Below are 27,422 nucleotides of genomic sequence, written 5' to 3'. Positions count from 1 at the left end.
TTAAAGTAGTAAATAATTTCTTTATGTATGTAAATATAGCCTCCAATCAAATTTCTCCATAAATATTTTTAAAAAACTGTATGTCCTTAAACAACACATGTCTCTGAACTTTCTGGGCAGATTTTCACCAGACACATTGCCCAACCTCTTCTATTGAGAAGCAGAAAGAAAACAGACAGTATTTGTTGTTATAATTAAAATCAAGTTGTATTTTTTTTAGTGTCATATACCACCATTGTGAAAATCTGTTTTGTTTCTCCACTTTGCTTTACGATTGCACCTCTCCAACGGTTAGCATGACTCATTGTTGAGACTTTCTCTCTGTTTCGCCATAATGAGTTTGTTCAGAAAATTGCCTCCTGTGATTGCTGCTTATTACTTATTCGTTGCATTTTGCGCAATATTTAGAGATGGGAAACATTTTGTTTTGTACTTTTTTGTGTTATTTACTTATTGATCTACTTTTTAATTACCTTACATCACATAGATCTCCAATAGAACACGAACTATCGCTGCTTTTAAAGTGCAGACTTAAAGTGATTACATTTGAGTGAAAAAAAAAAAAATTCTGAGAAAATAAATGTCCAAAATTAACGTTTTATCTTCAGAGCTAAAACTTTCCAGTGCTTGTGTTCCATCTCATGAAAAAAGATTTGTCCCTGGTGGAGAACTGTGAAGCGAACTGAACTGTATGTCATCCAACTTGTGCAAACATCAGGACTGAGTTCTTCTTCGAAATTGTAATTTTTTAGGTTTGAGTTATAGGTGGATGCTTTAGGTGCAGCTTCTGTAATCTCTGGGGGGGAAAAAGAAAAGAAAAAGTGGCATCCAGCTGAGAGGCAGCAGCATGGTAAGAGTTACTCAGCTGCTGGAGACAGTTTGCCTGTAGGGAGTCATTAGCCTGCTAGCAGCAACGCTGAGCAATGCCGTAATGCGTTTGGCAGAGTCGGCCCAGCGATGGGGCCGAATGCTGACGCACCAAGAAGAAAGTCTGGTCGTTTCTGTCGGGTTGCAGCTCAGCAACGATTTGGTACTCTTTGTTGCATGCATGACAAACAGTTATTTCCGAGAAACACACTCGACCATCGAGGACAAACAATGCAAAACTGCTGTGAACAGTTAACTCTTTAGAGATTATCCAATTTTCCATTTGACTCTTGCCATTTCTCTAATTCTGTAACTGATTCCAGTTTTTTGTCCTCTTTCTGCCCCTGCTTTCTAAATCACCTTTGCTGTTAGCCGTAATGATCCCATTCGATCATTACAGCTAACACAAACATTGAGCAAAAAGTTTGGGTTTTTTCAGTGCAGGAGTATATTAGTAATTAAATTTATTTCAACACTTTAAAAAGACACAGGGGTTCACAATAGGAGATGGGAACACTGCAAAAAAAAAATCCTGCACAAAATGAAAGTTAGCAAAACTTTCATTTTAGTATACCATGATTAGTTATGCAAGACAGAAACATGTTTTTTAAATGTCAATATCTTTTATTACACCTTTAAATAATACCAAACCTCGTTTGTTTAATATATAATTTCTCCATAAGGCATTTTCAGACAAAGAATAAAGTATTTAGCAGAAAAAATGAAGACGAAACTGATCAGTCTGTTTCACCTTTATTAATTATTGTAGGCTCCATTGATTTTTATTTATTGACGTAGAAAGACCAAGAATTATTTTGCTGTGTGATAAATGTAACAAAACTGAACATCTCCATTTTAGTTTTGCAGTGTAGAAATGTAATCTGATGATTTGATATGTACTTGACAATATTTTAGAGATTTGTTTTGTAATAAAGCACAGGATCATCTTAAATAAATATGATGCTTGTCTATTCAAATACAAATAATAATAATAAAAAACAATAACTTATTCCAACAAATTGCATTTTTACCATTGTTATTGCAGAAAAAAACTCACTCTCCCAGCTCAAAAATTTCACATTGTTTGGTCAGATATACAAGTATCTGTGGAAACAGTTCAAAGTACAGCAAATACTTTCCTTTTCTTACAAAAATATGAATGAAAACAAAAACTAAATTCTTTGGTATGTAAGCAAAAATAAAAAAATAAAAAATAGGGCAAAAATGTCTACATACAAAAAGGCATTGAAATACAAAGTAAAAATACTGCTACAGCAAAGAAATGACACACGGCAGAAAAAAAAAATTAAAATCCAGCTCTTCCAGTTCTCTTGAGTTCTTTATGTGGAACTTTGTAGAAAAACATGGACAGTTTTATACTTATTATCACAAACATAAATTCCTAGAATCCATCCTATTGCATCAGTTTTTGGACAGCATCGTGACACCTTGACGCAACGCAGAGAGGTATTTTCTTTTTTTATCTTGGTTATGTCAAGCATCACACTGGAGGACAGGAGAGACGCAAAAAAAAGTGCATAAAATTTAAACTCCTATCAGCTCCTAATCCACAGCAAACAGTGGACTTGTTTCGTCCCGAAACGATGTTCCCTTCCATCAAGTGCCCTTATTTACATTCCTATGATCAGGTAGTTCTTTCCCCAACATTAACAACTTCTTCTTTCACCTACACTCCATTTCTTGCACAGAGTCCAGCGGCGCAAGCAGGCGTGGCCACGTTCTGTTTAGCTCAACATGGAAAGGGAGCAAAAGTCGGTGGAAAGCAAAAAAAAAAAAAAAATCACAGTCCTCGGATTGGAACCGGTCCTCTCATCATCTTGGTGGTCATCAGTCAACTAGGTTGTAATAAATATATTATCAGTAGGACTGCTACGAACCATTTTCTTTTTGTAACGCACAGTCCTAATTTATACTTTTAAAGAACATTTGCAAACAACAAACATTGTTTTAGCAAAAAAAAAAAAAAAGTCACAGCAGCAGCAATACAAAGTTTTTTGCTTGTGGTCATATGTTCATCTGATCAAGTTAAAAATATATCATACAATGATTCATCTTGTAAACACTGAGAAGTCCTGCAGTCATGTCATATGGGATCATTTCCAAACATTACTCAGTACACCGATTTACATTCAACATCCATGCTAATTCTAAAGTCACTAAAAACGAGTCATCGGTCATTGCTAAATTTAGGCGTACTGATGAAAGAGGGATGTTTGCAGTAACTGTGATGGATGATATGTCTTACTTCAGAGTACATTCAAATGCAAAAACAGCAAGTACTCTGTTTCTCTTGGCACCAAAATAAAGGCACGTTACCTTAGTCTGTTGTCGCTTTCTGATGTTTATGGTGTCTGCTAAAATTAGCAAGTGAAGAGTGTTTCATGGGCCGCTGCATGATACACGGAATCCCTCCACTATTCCTGCAGCACAGTGCTATGAGCAGCATTGATACTTCACAGTACGATAGTTGTGGATTGATCCTTGCAGGTTGGCTGGTACCTCTCAGAGTTTAATGCACTTCAGACAGTCCCTGACCCCTTAAAAGCAGGTGCAGTTCACAGGTTTGGCTCTGGATGCGTCCCATATGACATGAGTGCAGCTGAAAAGCAGCTCTCCATTTTAAAGCCCTTTGTGCTCTGTAAACTGGTACTGTAACTGTTAAAAAAAACACTGAGAAGGCACACCAGTACATCACCCTGAAAGCAACCAATACACTGAAACAAAACCGAACCAGTGCAGTGGTTCGTTTTAGGAAAACTAATTCATTTTGTGTGTACAGGTTGGGGGGAAATAGGTATGCAACATAGAAACAAATTCTCTGTAAGACGGCAATTAAAAACATGAGAACAGAAGCTGCAAAAGAAAAAAAATGAGAGAAAAAGTAACCAATCAGTTTTCACTTTTCAGATTTCTACGCCCAACCACTGCACAAACTCCACTGCTGAAGGAAAAAGCCTGTTGAGATTTATGACTCTGCAGCAGAACACTTGGACGTGTCAATAAAACACTGGGAGTGTATACTAGCAGCGAGGTTTGGAGGTAGGATCATCACGGTAGGAGATCCAGTGCAGGTGGCACTGGAGTTCCTGATAAGAATCTAAAGATGATGATGAAAGGATGGATTTCTCATGAAGACCAGCATTCACACAGCCAAGGAAACTCTCATCTGCTTCCCAAGAAAGACGATAAAAATGCTTTAATGGTCCAGTTAATCTCTTGACTTGAATCCAATTGAAACAGAACCGCCTAATAAATACTGAATGCATTTCAGTAAATTAGTTAATTGCTTCCCTGTGTCATTTCAATAGGCCCCAGTAAAATATATATTTGGTGAGAAAAACATTTTCATGTTAAATGCCTATTCCCCCACTGCGTGTTGATGTGGTAAAAAGAAAGAGAGAAAAAAACAAGAACAACGACTTGAGTGCATTAGTAACACTAGTTTCTCAGAGGTGGTGCCTCTTGCAATAGTCTTTGTGCAGTCGCTTGATAGTGGAGGCAAACTGGCAGTTGCATGGCTCCCTTTCAACACAGAAACACACGGAACATTCTCAATTTGTGGGGTGCAGATATTTCTTGGTGACAGTGACTCTCTGGGAGAAAAGTCTTCTTCCTGGTCAAGTTTAAACCCCAAGAGAAAAGCTACGAATCCACAGTTTCTCTGGCTAAGTTACTTACATTAGACAGATGCCCAGTGGATACGACAAAAGTAAGAGGTAGCTAATATTACAAAGCCTAGCACTCTTTTAAGCCAACTTTGATAACAACGGCAAACTTTGCCACTCTTGTTTCTCGAAGATGCCCAGTTAGCCTTCACTACTCCAAGGTTAGGGATTTAATGGTTACAGATAATCCCCCCCCTTTTTTTTTGTCCATTGTGGTAGAACTCAATTTTGCCACCGGAGTTGTTCTGCATAGACAATCTTTGTAAACAGGGATATAAAAAAAAACTGAAGATATTTCAGTGATTAGTGGTGTGTTTTTGTCTTTGGGTCATACGTCCAGCACCATGTCATAATGAGTTTCCTTCTTCCTCTTTCCACATTTGTTTATAAGAACGGTGTATAGTGTGAGCAGTATCACCCAGTAGCTGGCATAGACTACTGCCCCGACGATGAGCACAATCTCCTCAGATTGAGGGAAGGGTTTTTTGGTCTGTTGGACTATTGTGTAAATAAGCCCAATAAAAAGGATGGTGAACCAGATAGTTATTGGAACTAGACCAATAAAGTTCACCACTATTGTTTTCCTCCCAGAGGTCCCCCAGCCTGACTTGTTAATAGTAGCGATTGCAAACATTTTGGCTGGCAACAGGCTTGACATATACAGTACTGAATAAAAAGACATGAACACCATGACAATGTTGCCTCTGAGGCAGCTCGCGAATGATGACTTGATCAATGCCACCGCCTGCACGATGAGCAGGAACAACAAAATATTCCAGAGTCGTCCTTGGAAGAAGAGCTGGATTGCAGTGGCGATGAGGAAAAACGGGAAGAATCCTGTGATCACCGCCTCGTACGTCATCCACAGGTGATGCTTGTGGAACCACATGGAGTTGTAAAGCCATTCCCTAAAGTAAGACTTACTCCATCGAGTCTGTTGATTTAGCCAGCGCAAATACGTAATGGGTGTCTCCGTAAGGCACTTCGACCGTGCAGTGTATTTGGTCGCATACCCAAGGCTGAGTACTCGGTTCGTAAGGTGGCGATCATCCCCAAAGCTGCAGTGGGATCCCATGAAGGTCTGATTGTACCAATCTTCAAGAAACTCATGCAGCAGAGAATTCCTGTACATCCCCAGAGGTCCGCTGATGCACTGAACACAGCCGAAGTATGACTGGCAAGCCCGCTCAATGTTGAAGGCCATCCAGTAGCGAACGCTGCTCAGGAAGGAGATCCACGATTCGTATTTATTCAAGATCTACAGAAAAGATTAGAGGGCAGAGGGAGAGATATTAAGCTTAAACATAGCATTTGCTTAGTTTTGTTGGTGTCAAACACTGAAGTTCAAGAGAACATAGTTTTGTTACCCTACCTGTACGTCTCCTCCAACACCTCCGACCATTGGGTCCTCCTCTAAAACCTTCACCATCTCCACTGACGACGCTGGGTCCAGCATGGTGTCCGAGTCGCACACCTGAGAAAAAAAACAAAGTGGGTCAGCTGTGTTTATACATCAAAGATAAGACACCATCTTCATTACCTTACTTAAGAGAAATAGTACAGCCAAAGGTTTTACAACGACCACCAGAGATCTGCTTTCAACTATAATTGCCTCTCCTGTTCAGTCTTTTACAGATGCTCACTCCATTTTCTTCTATAAAAGGTTGCTTTCCTGATAAAGAAAATCAGTTGATGGGGGAAAAAAAGAGGAAAGAAACCTGCCGCCAAATCCCCATTAACAAAGGAATCTGTTACAGACCGATCTTGATGGTAGTGGGAGTGCAGGGATTTCTTACTAATTCCTAAACGCTGGAGAGTACCGACATGATCCTTTAAGATCTCTGTTTAACAAGTGTTGTTTGTAAGGCACAAGTCTGTTGCAGGTGTCGGGTTTGTTTACTTCCAAATGCCACATTTTTTTTGTATCTAGTAATTGATTTGCATATGTATTTTACCTCAATTTCTACTCACAATATTGACAGATGTGAAAACACTCAGCTGAGACTCACTACAAGATTTACAAATGTGTTTCTTTTATAATAATTAAGTTTTAATCAAGCTAAACTTGCTAGTGAGTCACAGAATAGCCATGCCAATCACTTGTCTTACCCAGGTTCAGGGTGTGATTTAGAACATCGGCGATGTGATGTAACCCTGAACCCCATGAAACCGATCTGGTATTACACTTAAGCATCAGCTGCTGCTGCCCTTTTTTATGCCTCACTTCACAACACGATGCATCCAGTCACAGTCTGGCTAAAAGAAACACAAAAAGCTCTTTGTGGAGCTCGTGTTTGGCTTTTTGCAGCCCCCCCCCTTTTCTCCCTTCTCCTGCCACATGTCTTTCTGCTCTCTTTCCTCCTCGTGCTCAATGTATGCTTCTGTCAACTGCATATCCCTGGTCTAATTTACACCTCTCCCCTCTTCATTTGCCACCTAATGTTTGGTATAGTGGAGTTAATCTGCTGAACTGCTACCTGTTATCCTGCTTAAATGGCTAAGCATTACCTGTACGTAGTCCACGCTCCTTCCCAGTGCCTTGAAGGCTGTGTACATGACCTCTCTTTTGCCTCCCCACTTCTGCATGATGCAGACACATTTATTGCCAAGCACAGTCCTGGAGACTTGCTGGAGGCTCTCGGCGTAGCTCTCGTCAGTCTCCTCCGGACCTTTGACGTGGTAATTGCTCCGCCACACATACGACACTGACTTGTCCCATCCCATGACTTCCTTGAAGATCTCCATCATGTACATGTCGTCGTCAGAGTTCCCATCGATCACCATGATAACTTTGATCCCCGGGTACGTCAGCCTCTTCACAGACACCAGGCACTTTCTAAGGTAGTTTGGATCCTCCTGATAAGCAGCAATGCACAACGCCAAGGACTTGCTCAGTTTGATCGGTGTCTCCAAGGAGCGCCGCATGTTCCTGTGCTCCAGGAGTGCAAAGAGGCTCTGGATGATCAGGTGGATGACCAAAATAGCACCATACAAGCCAAAGGACAAATAGTTGTGGGCTGTGGTGAAGAACTGATAGCCCATGATGTAGGCTGTGGAGATTCCCACCAGGAGGGACACACCGAACATGGTGGTCCCAAATATCCTCAGGTAGCTCAGGACTCTCTGACACTTCATCTGCGGGCAAGAAGACAGGAAGGTGTTTATTTAGGGTGACGGGAGGGATGATGAATGAAAAGAGGACAAAAAAAATCAACGTTAAAATTACAACAGCTGCTTTTTCAGTAAAATACATCCTATGTAAGCGAATAAAAATGTTGAAGCTGTGAATGTGGGTCAGAATGTTTAGATGGTGAAGAATGAAAACGAGTTAGTTCATTTTAACCTGGGCGAGTGGAAGTTAGAACTGGTTCTTGTTAAGGGAGAACAAGCACAGCTACACACTGGATAAAACACAAGAATTCAGTAAATACAATTCATAATGCTCACCATAAACGGTTTGTTGCAGGTTAGTTCACTTGTGTGGTCGCTTTTTAAGGTTTTGACAAGAACAAGCAGCTAATACCTGGTTGTTTTGTTGATTTATGCTCAAATATTTCAGACTATCTGTAACTCCATATGCCCTCCACCTTTCTATAAAACATACAAACTCAGGTAAAGGGGGGAGTCGTTTTTCTTTTTCCCTCTACTCTCTCCGGCTTGCTGCCCCTCCCCACAATCCTTGCCTAAATGTCACACAGTCGAGAGTGGGTAATTGTTCCATGTCTGTTTTAATGTGGGTGGGTGCACATTACAAGTTTTCTTGACCTAATTGACCAGCAAACTGGATGCTGCATCTGTAAGGTTTAAAGAGAAAATTGTCGAGTTAGACTTTGAATACAGAAAGGGCTCAAAGCAGTATGCAGGATAACTGTTTGTTTTTATGAATGTTTGTCCTGCTTTTTTTCCCCCTGTCCAATCCTTTTGCAGAAGAAAAAAAAACAAACAAAAAAACTCAAAACAAAACAAAGAAAACAATCTTCAGCTCAAACTCCTGAGGTCTGCTTGAAGCCCTCATTACGTTGCTACCAACATCTGTTTGGCAGACCAACGGAGACCCACTCTGCGTGGCCTCGGCTCGGCTCAAGGCAGAGCGGACCACCCTCTGATGTCATCTGTTTGTATCTCCGTGGGAAGAAGGAGACAAGATGTCTTAAATTTCCTAATGCTCCGTTAGTGCCTCTTCCCTTCTGTGATTCCTTATAAACATTATTATAGGAAAATTAGTTCCTTCGGTAACCTTTAGGTCTAATGCTACCGAGTCAGTGACTCAGTAGGGTGCCTCTTTAGGTGCGCTAGATGAAGGCGCTTTTCCATATGTGCATACAGCGAGTCTAATAGAAAAAACATGAAGTGAAATCATACTGGCAGCTCCCGTGTAAGGACATGTACAGCGCTTAGCAAAAAGCATTCATGTTCCCGAAGCTTTTTTTTTTCATGTGTCAGAAGCCACACAGGCACGGATGTGAGTCGATCTAAACCTTTGGTGTACAACTCCGGTCCTTGTTTAGGAGTGTTGAATCAAGGTGACATCTAAAACATGCGTAATCCTTTAAAAGCTAACTCTGAACCTCGCTCTGGCTCAGGTTGTATGTTTAGGATCATTGTTCTGCTGGAAGGTCAACCTTGACTGCAGCACATGCGTAGATTTTTTTGTTTATTGTTATCCTGACTGCTTAAAAAGAAGGGCAGGAGTATCAGGTTCATAAAGTGTAGACAGAATGATCTCACCATTAAATATCTTCAGTATAAATACTCTGGCTACAGCTGACAAGCCCGACACTCCGACTATCCCACGATAGAATCCAATTCAGTCTGAAGTCTTTCTTCTAGGATTGCCCTGCATTTAACTCTATCTTCAGCTTATCTGCCCCAGCTGAAGAAGAACATTCCCCTTTTTATCTTTTTATTTTGAAATCCAAATAAAGTCAAAGATTGTGTTTTTACATGAGAAAATCCCAGAGGTGCGAATGTCTTTTGAGGTTCTGTGCCATGCTTAAATTGCCTTTATGATTTAATGTAATGTATTTTGCATCAGGCTCATTGAATTCACAATTGGAGGAGTTAAAAAAAAGACTATAAAAGTGTTCAAGTTGTGATTACTTTGTGAAGCACCTTAAATGTGGCAAAACACGATCATCAAATCAACGATGCACAAAGTCAAGTGCTGTTTGTGTTTTGGCAAGAATCACAAACCGCGCCTAAGCTCGCAAGACAGATGGTGGGAGGGGAAGGAGAACAAAAGCGAAAGACACAGAAGAAAGTAGGTAACAGAAGTAGATAAACAGAGAAGTGTAACAACAGGGAGATAACTCTAGTTCAGACTGACACGCACCCCTACATAAAGCGCATAAAGCGCAGCGCGGCTGCTCTGGCACGTGGCGAGGCTCTTAACGTCAACCACTCTTTTACGAGGCCCCCGATACTCACCCATGCAAAACACAAAACGGTCATTTTAAAGAGGCCGTTACACCAAAAGAAGGAAGAAAGTCAGTCAGTCTGTCTGTGAGAATCTACATTTTCAGCTCCCGCTTTTGGATGTGGGCGAGCGCATGTACTGGTTTACAGCAACATCGGGGAGAGTGGAGTGAACCCTGTGACCTCGTCTCCGTGAATCAGCTTCGAAAAAACTCAGGAGAAAATTTGTCTCGATGTGTATAGTTGAAGATACACATTATAAATCCTTGGTATGCATATATGTTTAAAGTATAAGGACAGGAGTTGTGCTGCATCTTTGCAACCAACAAAATGAACATCAGAAAGCCTTGATCTTCCTGACGTTACATCTGCTGCCCTGGGTGTGTGTTATCTCGCAAAGGTCAAACTAACAATTAGCTCAGAGCCGAAAGATTAACTGCAGACTGCAGGGAGTCCCTGAGAGATAAAACGTCCGATGGAGCGCTGTCCGTGACCGCGGAGGTTGTCATCGGCATGGCGATGATGCTGTCTCTTCGGGACACATCTTTGCGTGTCAGACAACGTGACGTTTATCTGTTCAAGCTGTGGGTGTCGTTGTCACGGGATGATATCAACCCAAGCTTTTTGTTTGTTTTTGTGTCTCCAGACATGGGAGAATCACCGAAGGTCCCCAACACACTGTCTCATTTCTCTGTGAAAAGTGGTTCGCGTGACAAATTCAACCGTGAATATACAAAAAAATTTGATATTTTGGGAGTCTATTTGCTATTTACTATTGGTCTACACTGCTTTAATTAAAGGTTTTGGTTCTTTATTTGTGTGTTAGTGTTCTTTTTGGTGTAAAGTTTAGTTGTTGGTAAAGGGCAGCTCGGGTTAGCCGCTCCCTGTTGTCACTGCCTTTTAATGTCCGCAGTTGACCTTGTCCACAACTCCTCACTTAACAGCTATCATCTGTCCTCATAACAGCCCCCTACTGTCATTTGTTAATCATTGCTCCCTCTTTATATAACAAACAGCACAGAGATATTGTTTTGAATTAAATATAGGAAGACGCTGTCCTTTGAAGCAGGTATCCTGGAGGTTTTAGATGTTTCTTCTAGTTTATTGCACCTGATTTAAAAAATATATATATGTTGGTAGGCTAGTGCAGAACTTAATTCAAAGTGGTTTTGACATTTTTAGAAGATAGTGTTGGGAAAGAAAATGTGATTAAATTGTAATAATAAAGTTGAGTATTTTGAATTTTCTGCTTGGCTAAAAAGTAAATTGAACGTTAACTCAGCAGCAATATCGTAACATATCATTTTCCTGCCAATTCTAACAATCGTAGAAGTTGGAGTGGTCAGCTTGTAGGACACAGAATAGGAATACCATGTTTCACAGGCAATTTTGGTTGGCACAGCTACTCAGAAACCCCCAATGATCACATAGCAAATGAAATGCAAATTGTTGGATCAACAAAATGTTTTTCTTAAATATCACAGTTGCCAAAATTGACATATCCTAAAAATGTCTTTGCACTAACATTGATAAATATATTCTTTGAGTTCTACTGGAGTCTTTTCATATTCAGTGTGCTAAGATACAGCCACAAAAATTCAAACTCAAATTCTTTTCGCTGAGCTGTAGGTGACATTAACTCATCATTTCAGATAACATCTGTTTGTCTTCTTGGTTGGAGGTACAAAAGTATTCATAACCCCTGGAATGTTTGTTATGTCAAGTTTGAATGAATTTGATATAATTTACCAACACAGAACAGCAATGAAGTCAAAGAAGGCTTTAAAGTTTAGTTTTTTCTTCTTTTTACAAATAATCTTCCTAAATAAAATCTAGTGGATCAAATTGTCTTTAAAAGGCACAAAATTAGAAAATGGACCCCAGGTATGTAGTGGACACTGAGCAGGTTTAAAGTGGGACTAGATTACACAACCTGTTGAACATCAGGTTCAACAGGTTGAACCTGATGTTCAACCTGTTGAACATCAGGTTCAACAGGTTGAACCTGTTGCTTTTGGTTGCTTTTGCAACCAAAAGCAAAAGTAAGTTTTTTGAAATTTGTGGCCTACATGCAGGTCGCTAACACACAATTGCTAAATACATATGCAAGACACACTTTATAGTTTTTTTTTTTTTCAATCCCAGAAATTATGCACCAATGTGTTGGTCTATCACATAAAATCTCTAAACCATTGTTTAAGCCTGTGGTTGTGATGTGACTAATTTTTTAAAAATTGGGGCGTGAAAACATTTGGATGGAACTCTTGAGTGATTCATCAAAGCTAACACGTTCACCATATGCTCAAACACCATTATGCTACAAAAAGGAGACTGCTGTGTACGCACAGAAAGCCATCACATCTTTGCTGGCTGAGGGTTTCAATAACAAATGTTATCGAAGCAAGATCTGTACAATATGTTACATGAACACACGAAGAGATGTGTCTGCTGCTGTAGAAAGGAGGAGACGGTTCAGCTGAACTCACAGGAGAGCAGTGCAGTTTCTTTCAGCAGGGTTCCAGGTCAAGGCCTGTGACGGAACGTAAAACATAACAAGGCTCACCAGAGTTTCTGCATGTTTCTCCATGCGGGTCCTGCTGCACACGCATCGGAGTGTATGTGTCATTTCTGTACGGTCTGGTCAGGGTATAAATCTGAGGCACCTTGAGTCAACAGAGACACGTCGCTGGTCTCAGGGAAGCTGAAACAGCTTCAAACTCAGATTTTTTTTTTTCTTCAAAAAAGGTTCTCAAATCAACAGCTCAGAACTTTTTACAAATATAACTTTTGCCAGGTTACATTTTTAGCCACGGGGTGGAGAAAGTAATTTAATTGTCTTAAAGTGATCAGACACAGGCTGACGTGTAAGTCAAAAATAGCTATAAACGAATAAAAAGATTTATTCGATTGGTTGTATCAAATGTTTTGATCAACAAACAAAATATTGTACAATTTCATATTACGCTCTTTATCATGTTAGCAGAGGCAACCAGATGAGCTCATACATGTTTGAAACCTCAAGCGTATCGCTGTTTTTGCCAATACAAAAACCATGTGTGCAAAGACGTCTGGATGTTTTGATGTGAGCACTAAGTTGTCAGAATGAATGTGTCTGGCCTGGACTGCAAAAGACCAGGGTGTAGTTAAAGAGGACTGAGCATGGATACGGTCCCCATGACTGTTGTGGTGCATGAAAGGCTGAGAAGTCCTTGAGCAAAAACGCAAGACGGAGCGCAATTATCAGGAGCGTTGTCTGGATCACACGCTGCAGAGTGGTTTGCTTCTCTTTGTTTACAAGATCAAAAATCAGCAATAGTCACAGTAAAAATCACGAAAGAAATAATAGTCAAACGAGAACGGCGACCTGAAACCGGACCAAGTGCAATGGTTCAAGTGAACCACAGTTTACAGTTGGTCCCAAAAATGGTCAAATTGAGCAAATTTGTCAGTATTAACCCTGAAATCATCACCAAAAAAAAACCTCTGCAGCATTCCTGCACCCAGCTTATTCGCAGAGTTGTTGCAAAGGGACACTTGTATCGACTCAAATCCCCTTTTTCCAACAACGATGACATAAAGTAATAGACATGTTTATACAGAAATATGTATGTAAGATACAGGCAAAAAAATGCAATGTAATTCCTACCTAATTCCAATCAGATTTAGTTTTACAAGCATCAGTTAGGCTGTAGAAAATCCCTAAAGGTATTGTGTTTTAAAATGAAAGAAATGTTAAAGTCACTCAGGTTAGTTTGATGTAAGGGATGTATTACTATATATGCTGATGATACACAGCTCTACATTACAGAGTCACTAAGTTGACTATGAACCTATTCAAAGTGCTGATTAGATGCATAGAGCAATCAATGTATGAATGTGCCACAACTTCAGCTGAACAGAAAAAAATGGAGTAATTATTTTTGGAACGAAAGACAAATGATCAAGAGTCAACACACAGCTCCAGCTTCTACAGCTACAAATGACTAACCAGACCCAAAATCTGTGTCAGATGATGGACCTGAATCTTCAGAGACACATAAAGACGATTACAAAGTCGGCCTCCTACCACCTGATAAATATTTCCAGGATTAAAGGTCTAATGTCCCAACAAGATCTTGACAAATTCATCCATGCTTTTTTCTATAGTTGAACAGATTACTGTTCAGTTTTTGTCAGAGGTCTGCCTGAAACGTTGATCAGACAACTGCATCAGACCCAGAATGCTGCTCACTAAAACCAGGAAGACGGAGCACATCAGCCCAGTTCTTATGTTCTTACGCTGGCCCCCATTAGCTCAGAGAATAACTTTGCTGTTGTTAGTTTTTAAATCGTTGATTGGCTTTGCAACAAAATATATTAAAGCTGCTGTTGTATCAACCTTTCAGACCTCTCAGGTCTTCTGGTTCTATTTCTGCTCTGCATCCCCAGAACCAGAACCAAAAACAAAGAAGCAGCATTCAGCTTCTATGCACCACATATCTGGAGCAATCTTCCAGAAAACTGCAAAAAGCTGAAACACTGAGTTAATTTAAATTAAGACTTAAACCCCATTTGTTTAGAGTTGTCTTCGATTTATAATCACTGAAACATTATAAACTGTAATCTGTTTTGTTTTCCTTTACTTTGCCAGTTTTTGTCACTTCGTTTTATTTTCCTGTTGCTTAAAATGTCCCAAACAAATCAATTGCTTTGCCTTGTTGGAAAACTGTTTATGTCTAAGAAATGGCTACTGTTCTAAAGAGCTGCTGTACAACATGCTTTTGCATTGATACTGACCCTACAACCTGCTTGTAAGAAGACTCACACTATGGGTGCCAACGCGCCCAAAGACCCAGCTTAAAATTGGTACTTCATCGGTGCTACAATGAAAGTTCTGCATTACTATGTAGATTGTTCAACTGTGAATGGACATCTCCGAATGAACTAAAAGGTCAAGTGGGTTTTCAAAGACAGAGCCAGACAGAAGCAGACCCCCCACACTACATCATCCATCCCATTCTTCTTCTCCTGCCCCATTCATAAACCCCCTCTGTGGTCACAGTTTGCGTCTGTTGGTGGAATCTTTGTCATTACAAGAGCCAGAACTAAATGTTACCACCTCCCACTGAGTGGCAATGCCACTGCATGATGGAGATGAGATGTAGAAAGCTCATCATAAAAAATCCCCCTGCTTTATGCTAATCACTGCCCTCCTCATTCCAGAGTTGTTCTCTGAGCCTCCGTGCCTGTGGACAAAAAAATATAAGAAGTTGACTTTTAGTTCTTTTTTTTTTGGCTCAAAAATACTTTTAAGTCCTTGTTAGCATACCTAACTTTGTTCTCTGCCAGCTGTGGCAACGTAGTTCCACCGCTGTGGCAGATTCTGAGAAGCCAGATGTTCAGATGTGGTGCAGCCAAGAATCTTTTCTACTATAGCGAGATCTTTGTCCGGACAGCTGTTTGCTATTCATTCCTACTGTACATCTGATATGGGACTAAGTGTTTTAATTCTTAAAAGTCCTAGTAATATGACTCCAGTGAGCTCTGCTCCTCTTGCGTCTGAAGCCAATGAAAAGTTTCCCACAAAAAGTCTCCAAAAAAATTTACAATTTAAGTGTCTTCAGAGGTCAAACAAAGACACCAGTCTGCTATCAATGGTGCTCTAAAATAGATTAACCCCACCACCATAGACTGGGAGACTCCTGTCATGGCAACTCAAATAACAACGGCTAATTCAGGCAAACAGATAATGGACGAAATTAAAACCTGTGAGGGGACGAGCAGAAAGACAGTTGGGGAGGTTTGAAGACTGACAGAAACTGTTGCTTTTCCACAAATGTCCGCTTTCCGAGACCTTTTTGTGAACTAAGTCCATCGCGTACTAAAAATCTTTTACTGTACCGTATGGGGCAGTGCTTCATTGTGCACGACGAAGCTTTGTTTTTCACCAATTTGCTCATGGCTCGTTGGGTTTGGTTGCTCCTCCAAGATGCTGTGATCCCACTCCTGAGTCGTCGCATTGTTTTTATCCAAAACTGTAAGCGAGCCCACCGCCTTTCGACAAGAGCCAGTCCAATGCAGGAAGGGTCTCAGGATGTGTCTCTTGAAACATGACGGATGACTCTTGGTAGTTTCAACCTCTCCCTCTGTTAAGAGCAATCAGAAGTGGGCTTCTTCTGAGAAAACACACTAACGCCTGTCTTCTGCAGTCCGATCCTGGCGCTTCCCCGAAAAACTCCAGTTTGTCTTGATCTTGTTCTGAAAGACAAAGGCTTCTTTGCTGCTCTTCTTGACAGAAACTCTTCTACCTGCCTGCTGCCATTAGGCAGCAACAGTGCAGAGCTTCCAACAAGCTCTGCACTGTTGGAAGCTGATTTCACTGTTGGAAGCAGTGAAATCATCTTCTTGTGATGACCTTGAAGATGCTGTATCTTCCTGGACGCCCTTAGTCTGCCTTCTCTCTCTTGTGCATTTGTTTGTGCACCCTTCCCTTTTAAGCTAATGGCTGATCTCTTTAATTCAATCATAGTGACGGCTTGATCAGCTGTGTTGTGCTCATCAACGCTTTCACTGACAGGATGGTTTAAAAGCTGCATGTGGCTTCACCAAAAAAAAGAAGAAAAAAAAAACACACAAGTTAACGAGGCTTTTGTGCTTATGTTGATTTCATTATCTTTGAAATGTATTATCCAATTCCTATTCACAGCAATCTAAGAGTTGTAATTGTAAAGTTGAAAGGGTAAAGTCGAGAAACGTTTTTGGCCATGCAGGCAAAATTAGGATTTAAAAAAAAATAAAAATGTAGGAAGTTGTTTCTGGATTGCCTTCATTTTATATATATATTTCTTATGCAAATAAGAAATACGGCGTAAAACCTTGAAAATTGCAAGTGCTAAAAGAGACCAACAAATTTTGATGTCTAGCAATGAACTAACATTTCCAGCTTTAAATGTGCACTGGCATTAACCCTCCCCATGATACTCTGCATGGCTCAGTGTGACGTAGTGGGAATTTAAATCCAACACTCGCTCACGTCCAAATTTTCACTTTTACTGGCTGGCGGACTTTTTGCCGATGAGAACCTGGAAACAAAAAAAACATGGCAGGAGGACACATGAGGTGCTGCTGGTAGAAGGGAGGGGGGGGCTATACATATAAGCATTTCTGTCCTCCAACTTCAGTAGTCATACCCTGGCAGTCGAAAGCCCAGAGGCTTATGAGCGCTGAAGGACCCTTGCTGAGAGCAGAAATGTCGCGTGAGGCTTGTTGTAAGCCCTAATGGAGGGCAGCCATGGAATGCCTTCCTGTGTTAGGCAGTAAAGTGCTGAGTGCTGCGAGCGCCTGAAAACTGATGAGTCTGCGCTTTTGCACGACTCTATACCAAGCACAAAACTGTTACTTTTCTATGTTTGTTTTTTGATGTTACCTTCACCAGACAACCTACATGTCTAATTTAGGCTAAATTATGCCACAGGAAAGCACCGGAGTGGGATAGCACCTCCTGACTGCACTCTGCATGGGAACTGCCTCCGGGGGAGGGGGCGAGATTAGGATCTCTGCATATTTCTGTTTGTGTCCACTCACAAATCGAGAAAAGTAAAGAAGAGAGTATTTGTTATTCCTCTGCTTTTGGCATGTGCATCTCAAAAAAGTGATAGGAATTGTTATTAAAACTGGGTAAAAAAAGTGAATTCCTCATTACAAATCCGGCATCATTTAGTGCTGACGGTGCATATTTGAGGAATTAAACAGCATCAAGAAACAATATCCCTGGTCAGTAAGAAGCGAATTCTATGTGTGGGATGGATTTCTTTTCTTTTTTTGTGCATCATGAATAAATGTCAGGAATGCTCAGGCATCCAACAAACAGATGGGCATTCCTCGTGTGGGTTATACAGTACAGGAGCCAAAAGTGGTAGGCTATCTGGACGCTGAGAGATCCCAGTAGGTGGAGAGAGGAAGCGAATAGGTCAAAGTGTGACAGATGTCCATTTAGATGAGCACAGATGTTCATAATTATACCGGTGTGGTTGTCGTAAGCTGGGAACTCCCCTGGTGTCAAGAACAAATACAGACCCACAATAACAATAAAATTATGTCATCTGTATTGATGACATTAGGTTCTGTTTATAATTTATAAACAGTAAATGCATTCCCTGCAGTAGATGACTTTCTTGACATCTTCATTTAGTGTAAATGCAGATTAGTTGGACTCTGACGTTTAAAAAAACCCAAAAACGACTGGTCCTAATTCATGACATTATTTTAATGCTATTGTTTTAACCTTTAAACTGTTGTCAGATTAGCATTGGGAGATTATTTACATATAAAATGAATGTAGGAGATAATACACAACCAATAATCTTCCTGCCTGAAGCACAGTGAGAACAGACCTTTCCATTTTCCACTAAGCTGTCTGATTTAAAAAGTAAACATAAGCGTAGCATGCAAATGTAATGTAGCAGTTTAAGCTAACAGTTTGCCAGTAGATTTGTTTTTAATCCATAGCTCATGTTTTTGCATTTCAAAGTCAATAGTGCAAATAGTGCATTTGAAGTGTATACATTTTGCTCAACTAATAAGGGCTGCTTGAGCTGGCTGACAACATTCGGTTACAAAAGCATTAAAAGTCGCCTCCAAACTTTTAATAACCACAGAGAAGGCAGTGAGTTTGTAAGCCCTGAAGGTAGACAGCAGCTGGCAAACTCTTCAGCTCTAGTTCAAAATAAAAAAATCCCAAACCTGCTGCTTCTTGATTTAGCAAATATTTTCTAAAACACAGATAGAGATTTCTGAAACAAAAATACCGGGTTTCCCCTAAAATATCAGTAAAATCTCATCTCCTTGTCATGAACGCGACTATTTTGTGAACTGGACGTATTGCCACACCCCCATTTTTAACCTCACAAAAAGCTTGACGGTATCCCTTTAAGACCATGCCGCAGTCTCTGTGAGTGTTTATAACCCACGCGGGACATCAAATTACGCGCTTCTACGTTTAATTCCTTGATGGAACCTTCCCATTGGCTGAGAAAATATACTAAGGAATGACGCAGCACTCCCCATAAATTGTATTTACTCTTAGCCGGTTTTTTTTTCTGAAGACGTAGAAATACTTTTCGAGCCAGGTGAAAAACATTTTTTTTTAAATAAAAATTTAAATGAGTATAATAATTACAATGAATGAATGATATTAGTTCTCAAACTTCAATCAATATATTATAACAGGTAGCGGTGGATAAACTCGAACCAGCTCACTAAGCGTTCAGAGACCATGTATTTGACAAACCTTTATATCAGACACGAACTAACCTTTAAATTATTTAAACAGACAAGATATCAGGGAAGCTGGTATGTTCACACAACTAATTAAGCTGATAAAAACTTCTCTCTTTTTTTTTTTTTTTTTTTGGTCGTTTTCTGTTTGACATTTATCAGTCATTCGGCATCAGGGTCTCTCCACCGCAGTGACCGCCTACCTTGTCGCAGCTGCTGTCCGCTAGTTGGTGAGCAGAGGGGATGCGGTCACCTCCGTCAGCTCTGGTCGAGGTCCACCAGGGAAGAAAGTGGCAAAAAAGTTTGAGCGGCAGTGATTCTCATGAATCCGCTCAATATTGTCCTCATAAATAATAATAATCGTATTATTATTATTATTATTAATTTAAAAAAAAATCAAAAGCAATCCTTGTCCTCGGGAAAAGGAGACACTGCTTGTCTTTTAACTAATCAGTCGGGAGCCACATGCATCTTTGGTGTGTACGAATTCAAACATCTTGTCAGTCAGCTTTGGCATTGTTTATATGTAAAAAAAAAGTTTAAGTCAAATCAAAGCTGTAAAAAAAATATATATACATAAATAATCTTCATCAGGTTTGGATAGGTTCAGTCATATTTCAAGAAAAGTTTATAAAAGTTCACCAAGAAAGAGAAAAAAGTAAGAAAACTTCATAAAAAAAAGAAAAAAAAAGAAGAAGAAGTAACTTTTTGGTAATTAAATCTCTGCAGCCAGCTTCAGCTCTCTTGGGGAGCATCAAGGTAAGTATTTTAGTCTCCTCAAGCATCCAGGTTACACAGAGTGGCCAAAGTCTCTCTCAGCCGCTGTTTCAGCTGTCTAATTCCTTCCAGACGGGATGCGTGTGTATGTGTGTCTGTGTGTGGAGCCTCCTTTATGACTGCTGTGGCTCGAAAACTTCTTTTTTTTTTTTTTACCGGGCTGAAACAGATTGGCGTGTTGTTTTAATGTGAGGGGGGGAAGGTTTTTTTTTTTTTTTGTGGGGGGGGGGTAAGGAGGAGCATGGGTTGAATAAAAAGGCGGCAGAATAAGAAAGAGGACCCTTCGAAACGCACTCAGATTCCCATAGGTGGCGACACAATAGATGCATGCAACCCATTCAGCCCCCCTCCACACACACACACACACACACACACCTTTCAACATTTTTAATTACAATGCTTAAAACAAATAGCGGATGATTGGCAAAGAGGCAGTGGAGGAGTCTGAAGTACATAAAACTAGTTTATAAAGTAGGAGGCTCTGGAAGAAGAACCAGATCACAACTGAGTTGTATAGAAATAACGCACGTGGAATGTTGGAATCTCAGTCATCTCATTGATTCTCTGTATGCAGTTCACACGTTTCACCAGCACGGGGCGCTGTTCTATACAGAACGCAGCGCAGGAGAGCCTGTCTGTACTACAGTAGCGCTGTCTGTTTCTCAGTCTGAGAGGTTATCGCTGAAGAACAATACGGTGAACTCTTTTATTGTACATAGAACATGTAGAAGTTTCACATATAAATAAGTCTGATTTTGTAAAACCAGACAAAAAATAACACTTTCCCGTTCTCTTTAGTTTCACTCCATCATCCCAGTGATAACATGGATTTCTAAGGTGACGGATATGAAGTGGATCAGAGCAAGGGAACACCCCAATGTACATGCACACGCTGCAAAATCAAAAAGTTAGCTTTTGAATTTCACTTTATACACCAGAAAACACTTGACTTCTAATTTAAGCAATTACTTTGCAGATCTCCAGTGAAGTAAAACTTATACGTCTAGATTCCAAGTACTCAGCAGCATGATAATTAAAGTGCACATTTAAGTAAAAGCCAACTGAACTTCTCTTGGTTCTTGAGGATGTTTCACATCCCATCCACTATGGAGCAACAGGTTTTTCTATAAGATGTAATCAGAAAAATCACACTAATAAGGTATAAGTTTGAACCAGAATAAATTCTCAAATAGACTCTGGTCTGGACTTTGACTGGGCCATTCATTCCAACTAACAATCATGCTTTGATCTAAAGCTTTCCATTGTAGCTTCTTTGCTCTTTTTTGAGGTCGTTGTTCTGAAGGAACCCTTCTACTAGGGTTGTTGGGGTAAAAGAGACAAAATATGAGAGCGGACTACATTTTTCATATTATTAATTATAAAAAAAAAGAAAGAAAAAATGCTGAAATCCTTGTATTCTTTTCCTTCACAGTTATGCCCTACTTTGCCTTGCCTTGTCTGTCACATACAAACCAACAACAACAACAACAACAAAAAACGTATAAGAGGAGTAGGAATACTTTTTCTTTTTTTTGCAAATTATTCTTCCCAAACCTTTCTGGTTGAATTATTTGTGCAGTGTAATTGCAGTTTTTCTAAATACATTTACAGCAACATTTATTCCAGAACGTTGTCTTTATTGATTCTGATGACCATCTCTGTCAGAAAACTGCAGAGGCTCCTGGAAGCCAGCTGCAGCATCTGAACATGTTTAACACTGCAGCATGGTTGTTCTGATGGTCCCTGTTTTAACGTTCGTGCTCATGTAAGTACATTCCTCGCTGCTTCTTAGGTTGAAAGCAAAAGTGCTGTCGGTTTCAACAAAAGTCCAACCACAGCATTTCCATAGAAAATCAGGACAAGATCCCCTTGGATGCATACAAATGCTCCGCTGTCAGCTGCTATGAAGGCAAGGAGAAGCAGAGTGCTGGTGACTATATTGAGCAATCATCAAGGAGGGTAACGTTTACTGTTTGTGCCTTTGTTCACAAATCTTTCATGCTGGCAGATAATGATTTATTTCATTTATTGTGCCTTGTCCATTTGAGCAGCATTTTTGTGCAGTTTAAGTTCGAAGGGGGTAGTTTGACATTTTTTATTTTTGGATTTTTGATGTGGTTTTGTGGGGCAACTATGTGATGTCGGTACCTTATCTGCAGAAGATAGAGTCGGAGTAAAACACTCAGATAAATTCCTTTATGTCTCATCGGTAGCTGCGTTTCCATTAATGGCACAAATTGGAATAACGAAAATAAATTTGCTGAATGGAAACACCTCAATTTTGACAAATACATTTTCCTATGAAACGTTTTTGCGCTACAATGAGGCAGTTTTTCAGTTGTATCAACATCTGGACGTCACTGCTGGTGGAAAAGACGAAGAAAACGACGGGAATGGTGGGAGGATGATGGCGAGGCATGTTTATTATTCACGCGTGATTTTAACTAATCTTTTCTTAATTAATGGAAACCCTGCAATTAAATATTAATTAGTGACATTAGCAGAATATTTACAAAGTTTTGTGCACATTTGTAGTGGAAGGGCAGCTTCTGCTGCACAGCACAGCTTTCGTTGCTTTTTTTCTTGGATGAGCGTTGGATATGAAAGTAAGATTTAGGAGACGGAACAACTAGCAATTCAATGAGCATGCACTTCCATGCAGCAACATGAAGGCTGTTAATTTGAGAAAATAGTGACAATGTAAGCAATGGAGCCATGAATAAGTAACACTTTAGCAAAATGGCTTTAATGCTTGCACCCAAACTGCAAGAAAAATATTGAATTCAAGTTCTTTGCTGACAGAAATTAATTTGTAAACGTAGCCTTGTCTGGGAATTGCTTTGGTTTGACTACCATCTAGCCATCCATCATCTATTGCCGGTACTTGCTTATCCTCACTGGGTCGTGGTTTGGCTGGTGTCGCTCTCCAGTGGCCACTGGCTGAGAACCGGGTTACACCCTGAACAGGCTGCCAGTCCAACACCGGGCAATACAGAAGGGCTCCAAGGTAAGAGAAGAAGAAGAAAAAAACATGCTTGGTTTGAGTTGATTATGTGAACTTCTCTAACTGGGAAAACTCTCCAAGCAAAAGGAATGACCTGTCAATTAGTGTAATGACTGAAGGGACCATTTAACATCTGGATGTTATGGGCAAAACAAAAATCAAGCTGTAACAATGGTTGCCTGGTAACTGTTTAGGGCGTCCAAGTCTCCATAACAGGCATTTGATGCAGGATGCATGCCAACCTGTTGGAACATAGATCAACATACTTGATGTGTGTTGATGGTTTTGACAATGGCTCTTGACAAAATGTAAAGGCTGCTATTGGAGTTCACAACTGTTGACTATAAGGTGTGTTTGTGACGTTTCTTTGAAACACTTTGAACTGATCTCTTTGAGATACAAGGAGGTTATATCTGGTGGGATTTGGTTCGCCATTTTGCTTACAATATCCCTGATCTAAAGCGCATAGAAAACCTGTGATGTGATCTGAAGGAAAGAGAGGAGGACAAAAGATTCTAGGTGACCTAGAGGGAATGGGTAGTTAGGAGAGGACAAAGATCGCTGCATCTGAAGCTCTGTTAAAGAGGAAGACTTACTTTGGCCTAGCCAAAGTCGGAATAGTCTACGTGTGGTCACGTGGTTGCGGCACGTTCGCTTTCACACACACCCTTCAAGGTCTACAAGACACCCTGTGTGGTTTCCTGTGAAACCCCTAACACCGCAGTATATGCCATGGTGTTTTGGTTTACAACAGTACAGTAAACACAGCAGCAATCATGAGGAACAACCATTACTTGTTCACAAGTTTTGAGGAGTTAATGATTGCCGAGATGAAAAATCTCATCTTATTTTCCATGTTATTAGAAGCCAAAAAAAAAGAACTGAAGGCGTCGGTGGGACATTTGCCCGTTGCACGGGGGAGTTCAGTGTTTTGGTCCAACAGTTACAGCAGATGGATAGTGAGATGCACTTCGTGTACTTTTGACAACATCGATGTCCAAGCGATTTTCCACATAAACAAACACGCCCACGAAATTATGACCAATCGCAAAATAGCGTAGCATGTAGCGGGGAGCAAAAAGTTCTTCAGGGAGGGTTGTGACAAGAAGCGCCGGACGACATGAGGTTGAGAGGAGAATGACAGAATTTTTGTTACGTAACTGCAATGAAAGCCGATTTTGGCATATCGATCTGACTATCATTGGTAATTAATTGGGTTTATGTCAGCAAAATGGGCCACTGGTGATTTTATTGAAAACAAACATTTCTTACCACAGTTTTTTTTTTTTTTTACTTGTTGAATAAAAATACTAGGATCAAAGGTGGATTTTCATTGAAACATTTTATAGCAGACATGCTGTTGTAATAAACAATCCATTTAATTTCAGTCATTCGACACATCTTTTACCAACGGAGCCATTAAACATGGCACCTTACCATTTTGGCTAAATGCCTATCTGAAAGACTGGATGTTATTTTTACTTCATGTAAACACTTTCACTGCTGTGTGTAGTGTCCGTATTACATTAAATAATTTATAGCAGAACGCAAATATATCCCTTGGTTGGTTTTGACTAAGAATGTTAACATTTTTATGAGTTGTGGGGTTGGCAGGGAGAAATCAGGGTTCCGTCTAGTTAATTTAGCATGTGAAGTAATGGGCGTTTCGAGGTGTGGGTTTCAGGGTGTGCAAATCTCAGTCAGAAAGCCACCAAAGCTTGGCCTCTGACTGGATGTCGACATTAGGACTTGTGGATGCAGGGGTTATGTTAGAGACATCGGATTTTAGACGCACACATACACACAAAGGACTAGGCTGGGTGGGATACAGAGACATCCGACACACACACACACACAAACGAAGATCTGCAGATCTACAGATCTACACACACAGTAGATCTGCAGGCTCTTCCCTGGGTTTAAAGAATGTTACTCGAAGGAGGTCAGGTTGAATTGGTACCATGTGTTCCTTTTCTTAAATTCATCACAACCTTCTATCAGTGATGTCTTTACATGTCTCTGGGGTGTTGTTTGTCAAACTGTCATTTGACCAAATTTAGGGAAATTGGGAAAATCTCGCTTGCCCTCCTCCCTTGGAAACGCAATCATTCGTCAGGATGGAATAATATTTAGGGAAAGCAGAGATCTTCAGCTGAGTTTGTCTCATTAAACAGCAATTATGTTATTTCACTCATTGATGGATGCAATCAGACGCAGAACAATAAAGTAGATGTGATACTTTCAAATCCAATTATTATTTAAACATGCGTATAAATCCTGCAGTTCAAAACTGAATAGAGCCAATTTAAGCTGATGGACTAACAGAGAGAAACTAAATCATCCGTGCTGACAAATGCAGCCGATTACAAATGTATGTTCTGGTTGAAATTGTATACTTACTCTCACCATGGGAATGAATCATAATAATTTGGGTTTTTTGGTGATTCATTTGAGCAGTTTTTTCAGGGTGGAGCTATTATACCACCGACAAGATTGATGTATTTCTTAAGCAAGAATTGACGCGAATTTGAATTTATTTTTAATTCCATACAGACTCTAAAATTAATTACTGTTAGGATCTGTGTGTGTTTGATGTGTTAAGAGCTTGCCTTATTGTTCACTCCTCTGTGTGCTTAATTTAATAGTTTATTCTTATTTTTGTTATTTGGATCCAGTTTCCTCAGATCAGTGCTTTACTTTCTGCTAATTTTAGTTTCAGGAATCCCCTTCACTTGATTTCATTTGTCTGAACCTCCTCTGTTCCCTTCAACCCACCAGGAACAGGTGTGACTTTTCACCTGGTTGCCTCAGCGTTTGCCCAGGTCATTTTCCACCTCTCCCTCTGAGTACGTATAATTCTCCGGTTTGATTGCTCTTCACTGAGCTCCTTCGGTGTTCTGACTCATGTGCCCTGTCGCAAGAACAGTTAGTTTCACCAGCTGTTTATAAAAGATAGGTTTTATGGTTACCCTGAGGTCATGTCTGCACTTTGGTTCCACCTTAAACTAGCAAGCATAACACATACACCCTCACTAATATTTGATCAAATGTTTTTTGGGAAAGTTGCTCAGGCTTTTGCCAGCCACCAAAAAGGCGCTGGCATCATTCTGGCTGGACATTCAAACCTTCTCTCCCCCGTTCAAATCTGTTGACGCTCATCGTATTTGAGTGGTTTCCTGGGACGGTGATGCTCAGCCCATAAATTTTGCAACATGGAGAAGGTCAGGCCATTTTAGACGCGTGACGGTCGAAAATAAAGTTGACGAATCTCAAGCTAGACTTCCAAAACCTTTACGCTATTGTTATTGTGGCCAAAAAGCTTCATCGTTGAGTGTAAAACCTTTTACCAAAGAAAAAAACAAAACAAAATGTATTTTTATGCGAGGGTGAGAGATTGTTGAAACTTGAACACAACTTGGTTTTCCAACAAGAAAATAATCCCACCTACTCATCAAAGCTTTGGTTGGAAGTTAAACTTCCTGAAAGGCCTCCTTAGTGCTCTGACCTCAACCCAATTGGAGTTTTATGGACTATGCTTAAAAGCCAGGTAGCAGGAAAACAAACCAATTTAAATAATATCCAGTGACTTTGCCAAGATAAATGTGCCAACATCCTGCCAAAATGAAGCCAGGACTTCGCTAATGACTACCAAAACCTTGTGGTTGGGGTGTAACTTTTTAATGGATATTTAACCATATAAAAATGGGTGCATATTTTTGTGCCTGCATGTATAACCCGTGCGAGTTCAAGAAGAACCACGATGATTCCCTAACTTATGCACACAGTGATTTCTCTCCTGGTTTAACTAACCAGATTCAGTGTGACATTCACACCAACAGCGAGTAGATGTAAACGATGGACCAGAACTGAATTTCTATGAGCTGTGGGAGAACAGAGACGGAACCAATTATGCTAGAGTTCATGGAAATCATAATCCAAATCTTATTATTATGCTTCAGTCTTGTGTGGCAATATTTATATTGTGTCACTTCTTAAAAATCTTGAGAAAGTAATTACTTGGACTTGGACTTGATTCTCAATTCTGACCATAGCCCATGGTGACACTGGAGAAGAAAGACTCTTTTATCAGGAAGAGACTCAATAATGGTGTGCAGCTGCCTCATTTACTTGGTGTGTGTGTGTGTGCGCGCGCGTGTGTGTGGGGGTGTGCGTGTGTGTGTGTGTGCAGGGGGGAAGGAGTAGAAGGAAGGGGTTACTTTATGTTCAAGAACATAACAAACCCAAATAGTCATTAAAATGAACTTGTACATATACGGTCATCACATAAGCCGGCAAATACTTTATGTTGAATTGTCAAGTCCAGACAAGACCTAAAGCTGTTAAGTAATAGAAAAAGATCAAGATGTGTAGGAAATTCTGAAAGGCAAGCTTCCCCACTGAAAATGCCTGAGGGCAGT

The 27,422-nt window shown here is 40.2% G+C and overlaps 1 protein-coding gene across 1 annotated transcript; it reads right to left on the bottom strand.

Annotated features, from left to right (window-relative positions):
• Positions 1-2,863: 2,863 nt before the first annotated feature.
• has2 (hyaluronan synthase 2) lies at positions 2,864-19,561 on the bottom strand. The gene is made up of 4 exons (XM_008432015.1): positions 19,427-19,561; positions 7,062-7,688; positions 5,926-6,027; positions 2,864-5,811 (listed from the first exon to the last, which is right to left on the bottom strand). Exons 2-4 carry the CDS (start codon positions 7,686-7,688, stop codon positions 4,882-4,884), a joined length of 1,659 nt encoding a protein of 552 aa, XP_008430237.1. The 5' UTR covers positions 19,427-19,561; the 3' UTR covers positions 2,864-4,881.
• Positions 19,562-27,422: the final 7,861 nt, after the last annotated feature.

The sequence above is a fragment of the Poecilia reticulata genome, linkage group LG16 (assembly GCF_000633615.1).
Source record: "Poecilia reticulata strain Guanapo linkage group LG16, Guppy_female_1.0+MT, whole genome shotgun sequence".
NCBI lineage: Eukaryota > Metazoa > Chordata > Actinopteri > Cyprinodontiformes > Poeciliidae > Poecilia > Poecilia reticulata.
Note: the sequence above shows the minus strand (reverse complement) of the source record. Positions and strands in the feature narration are given on the sequence as shown.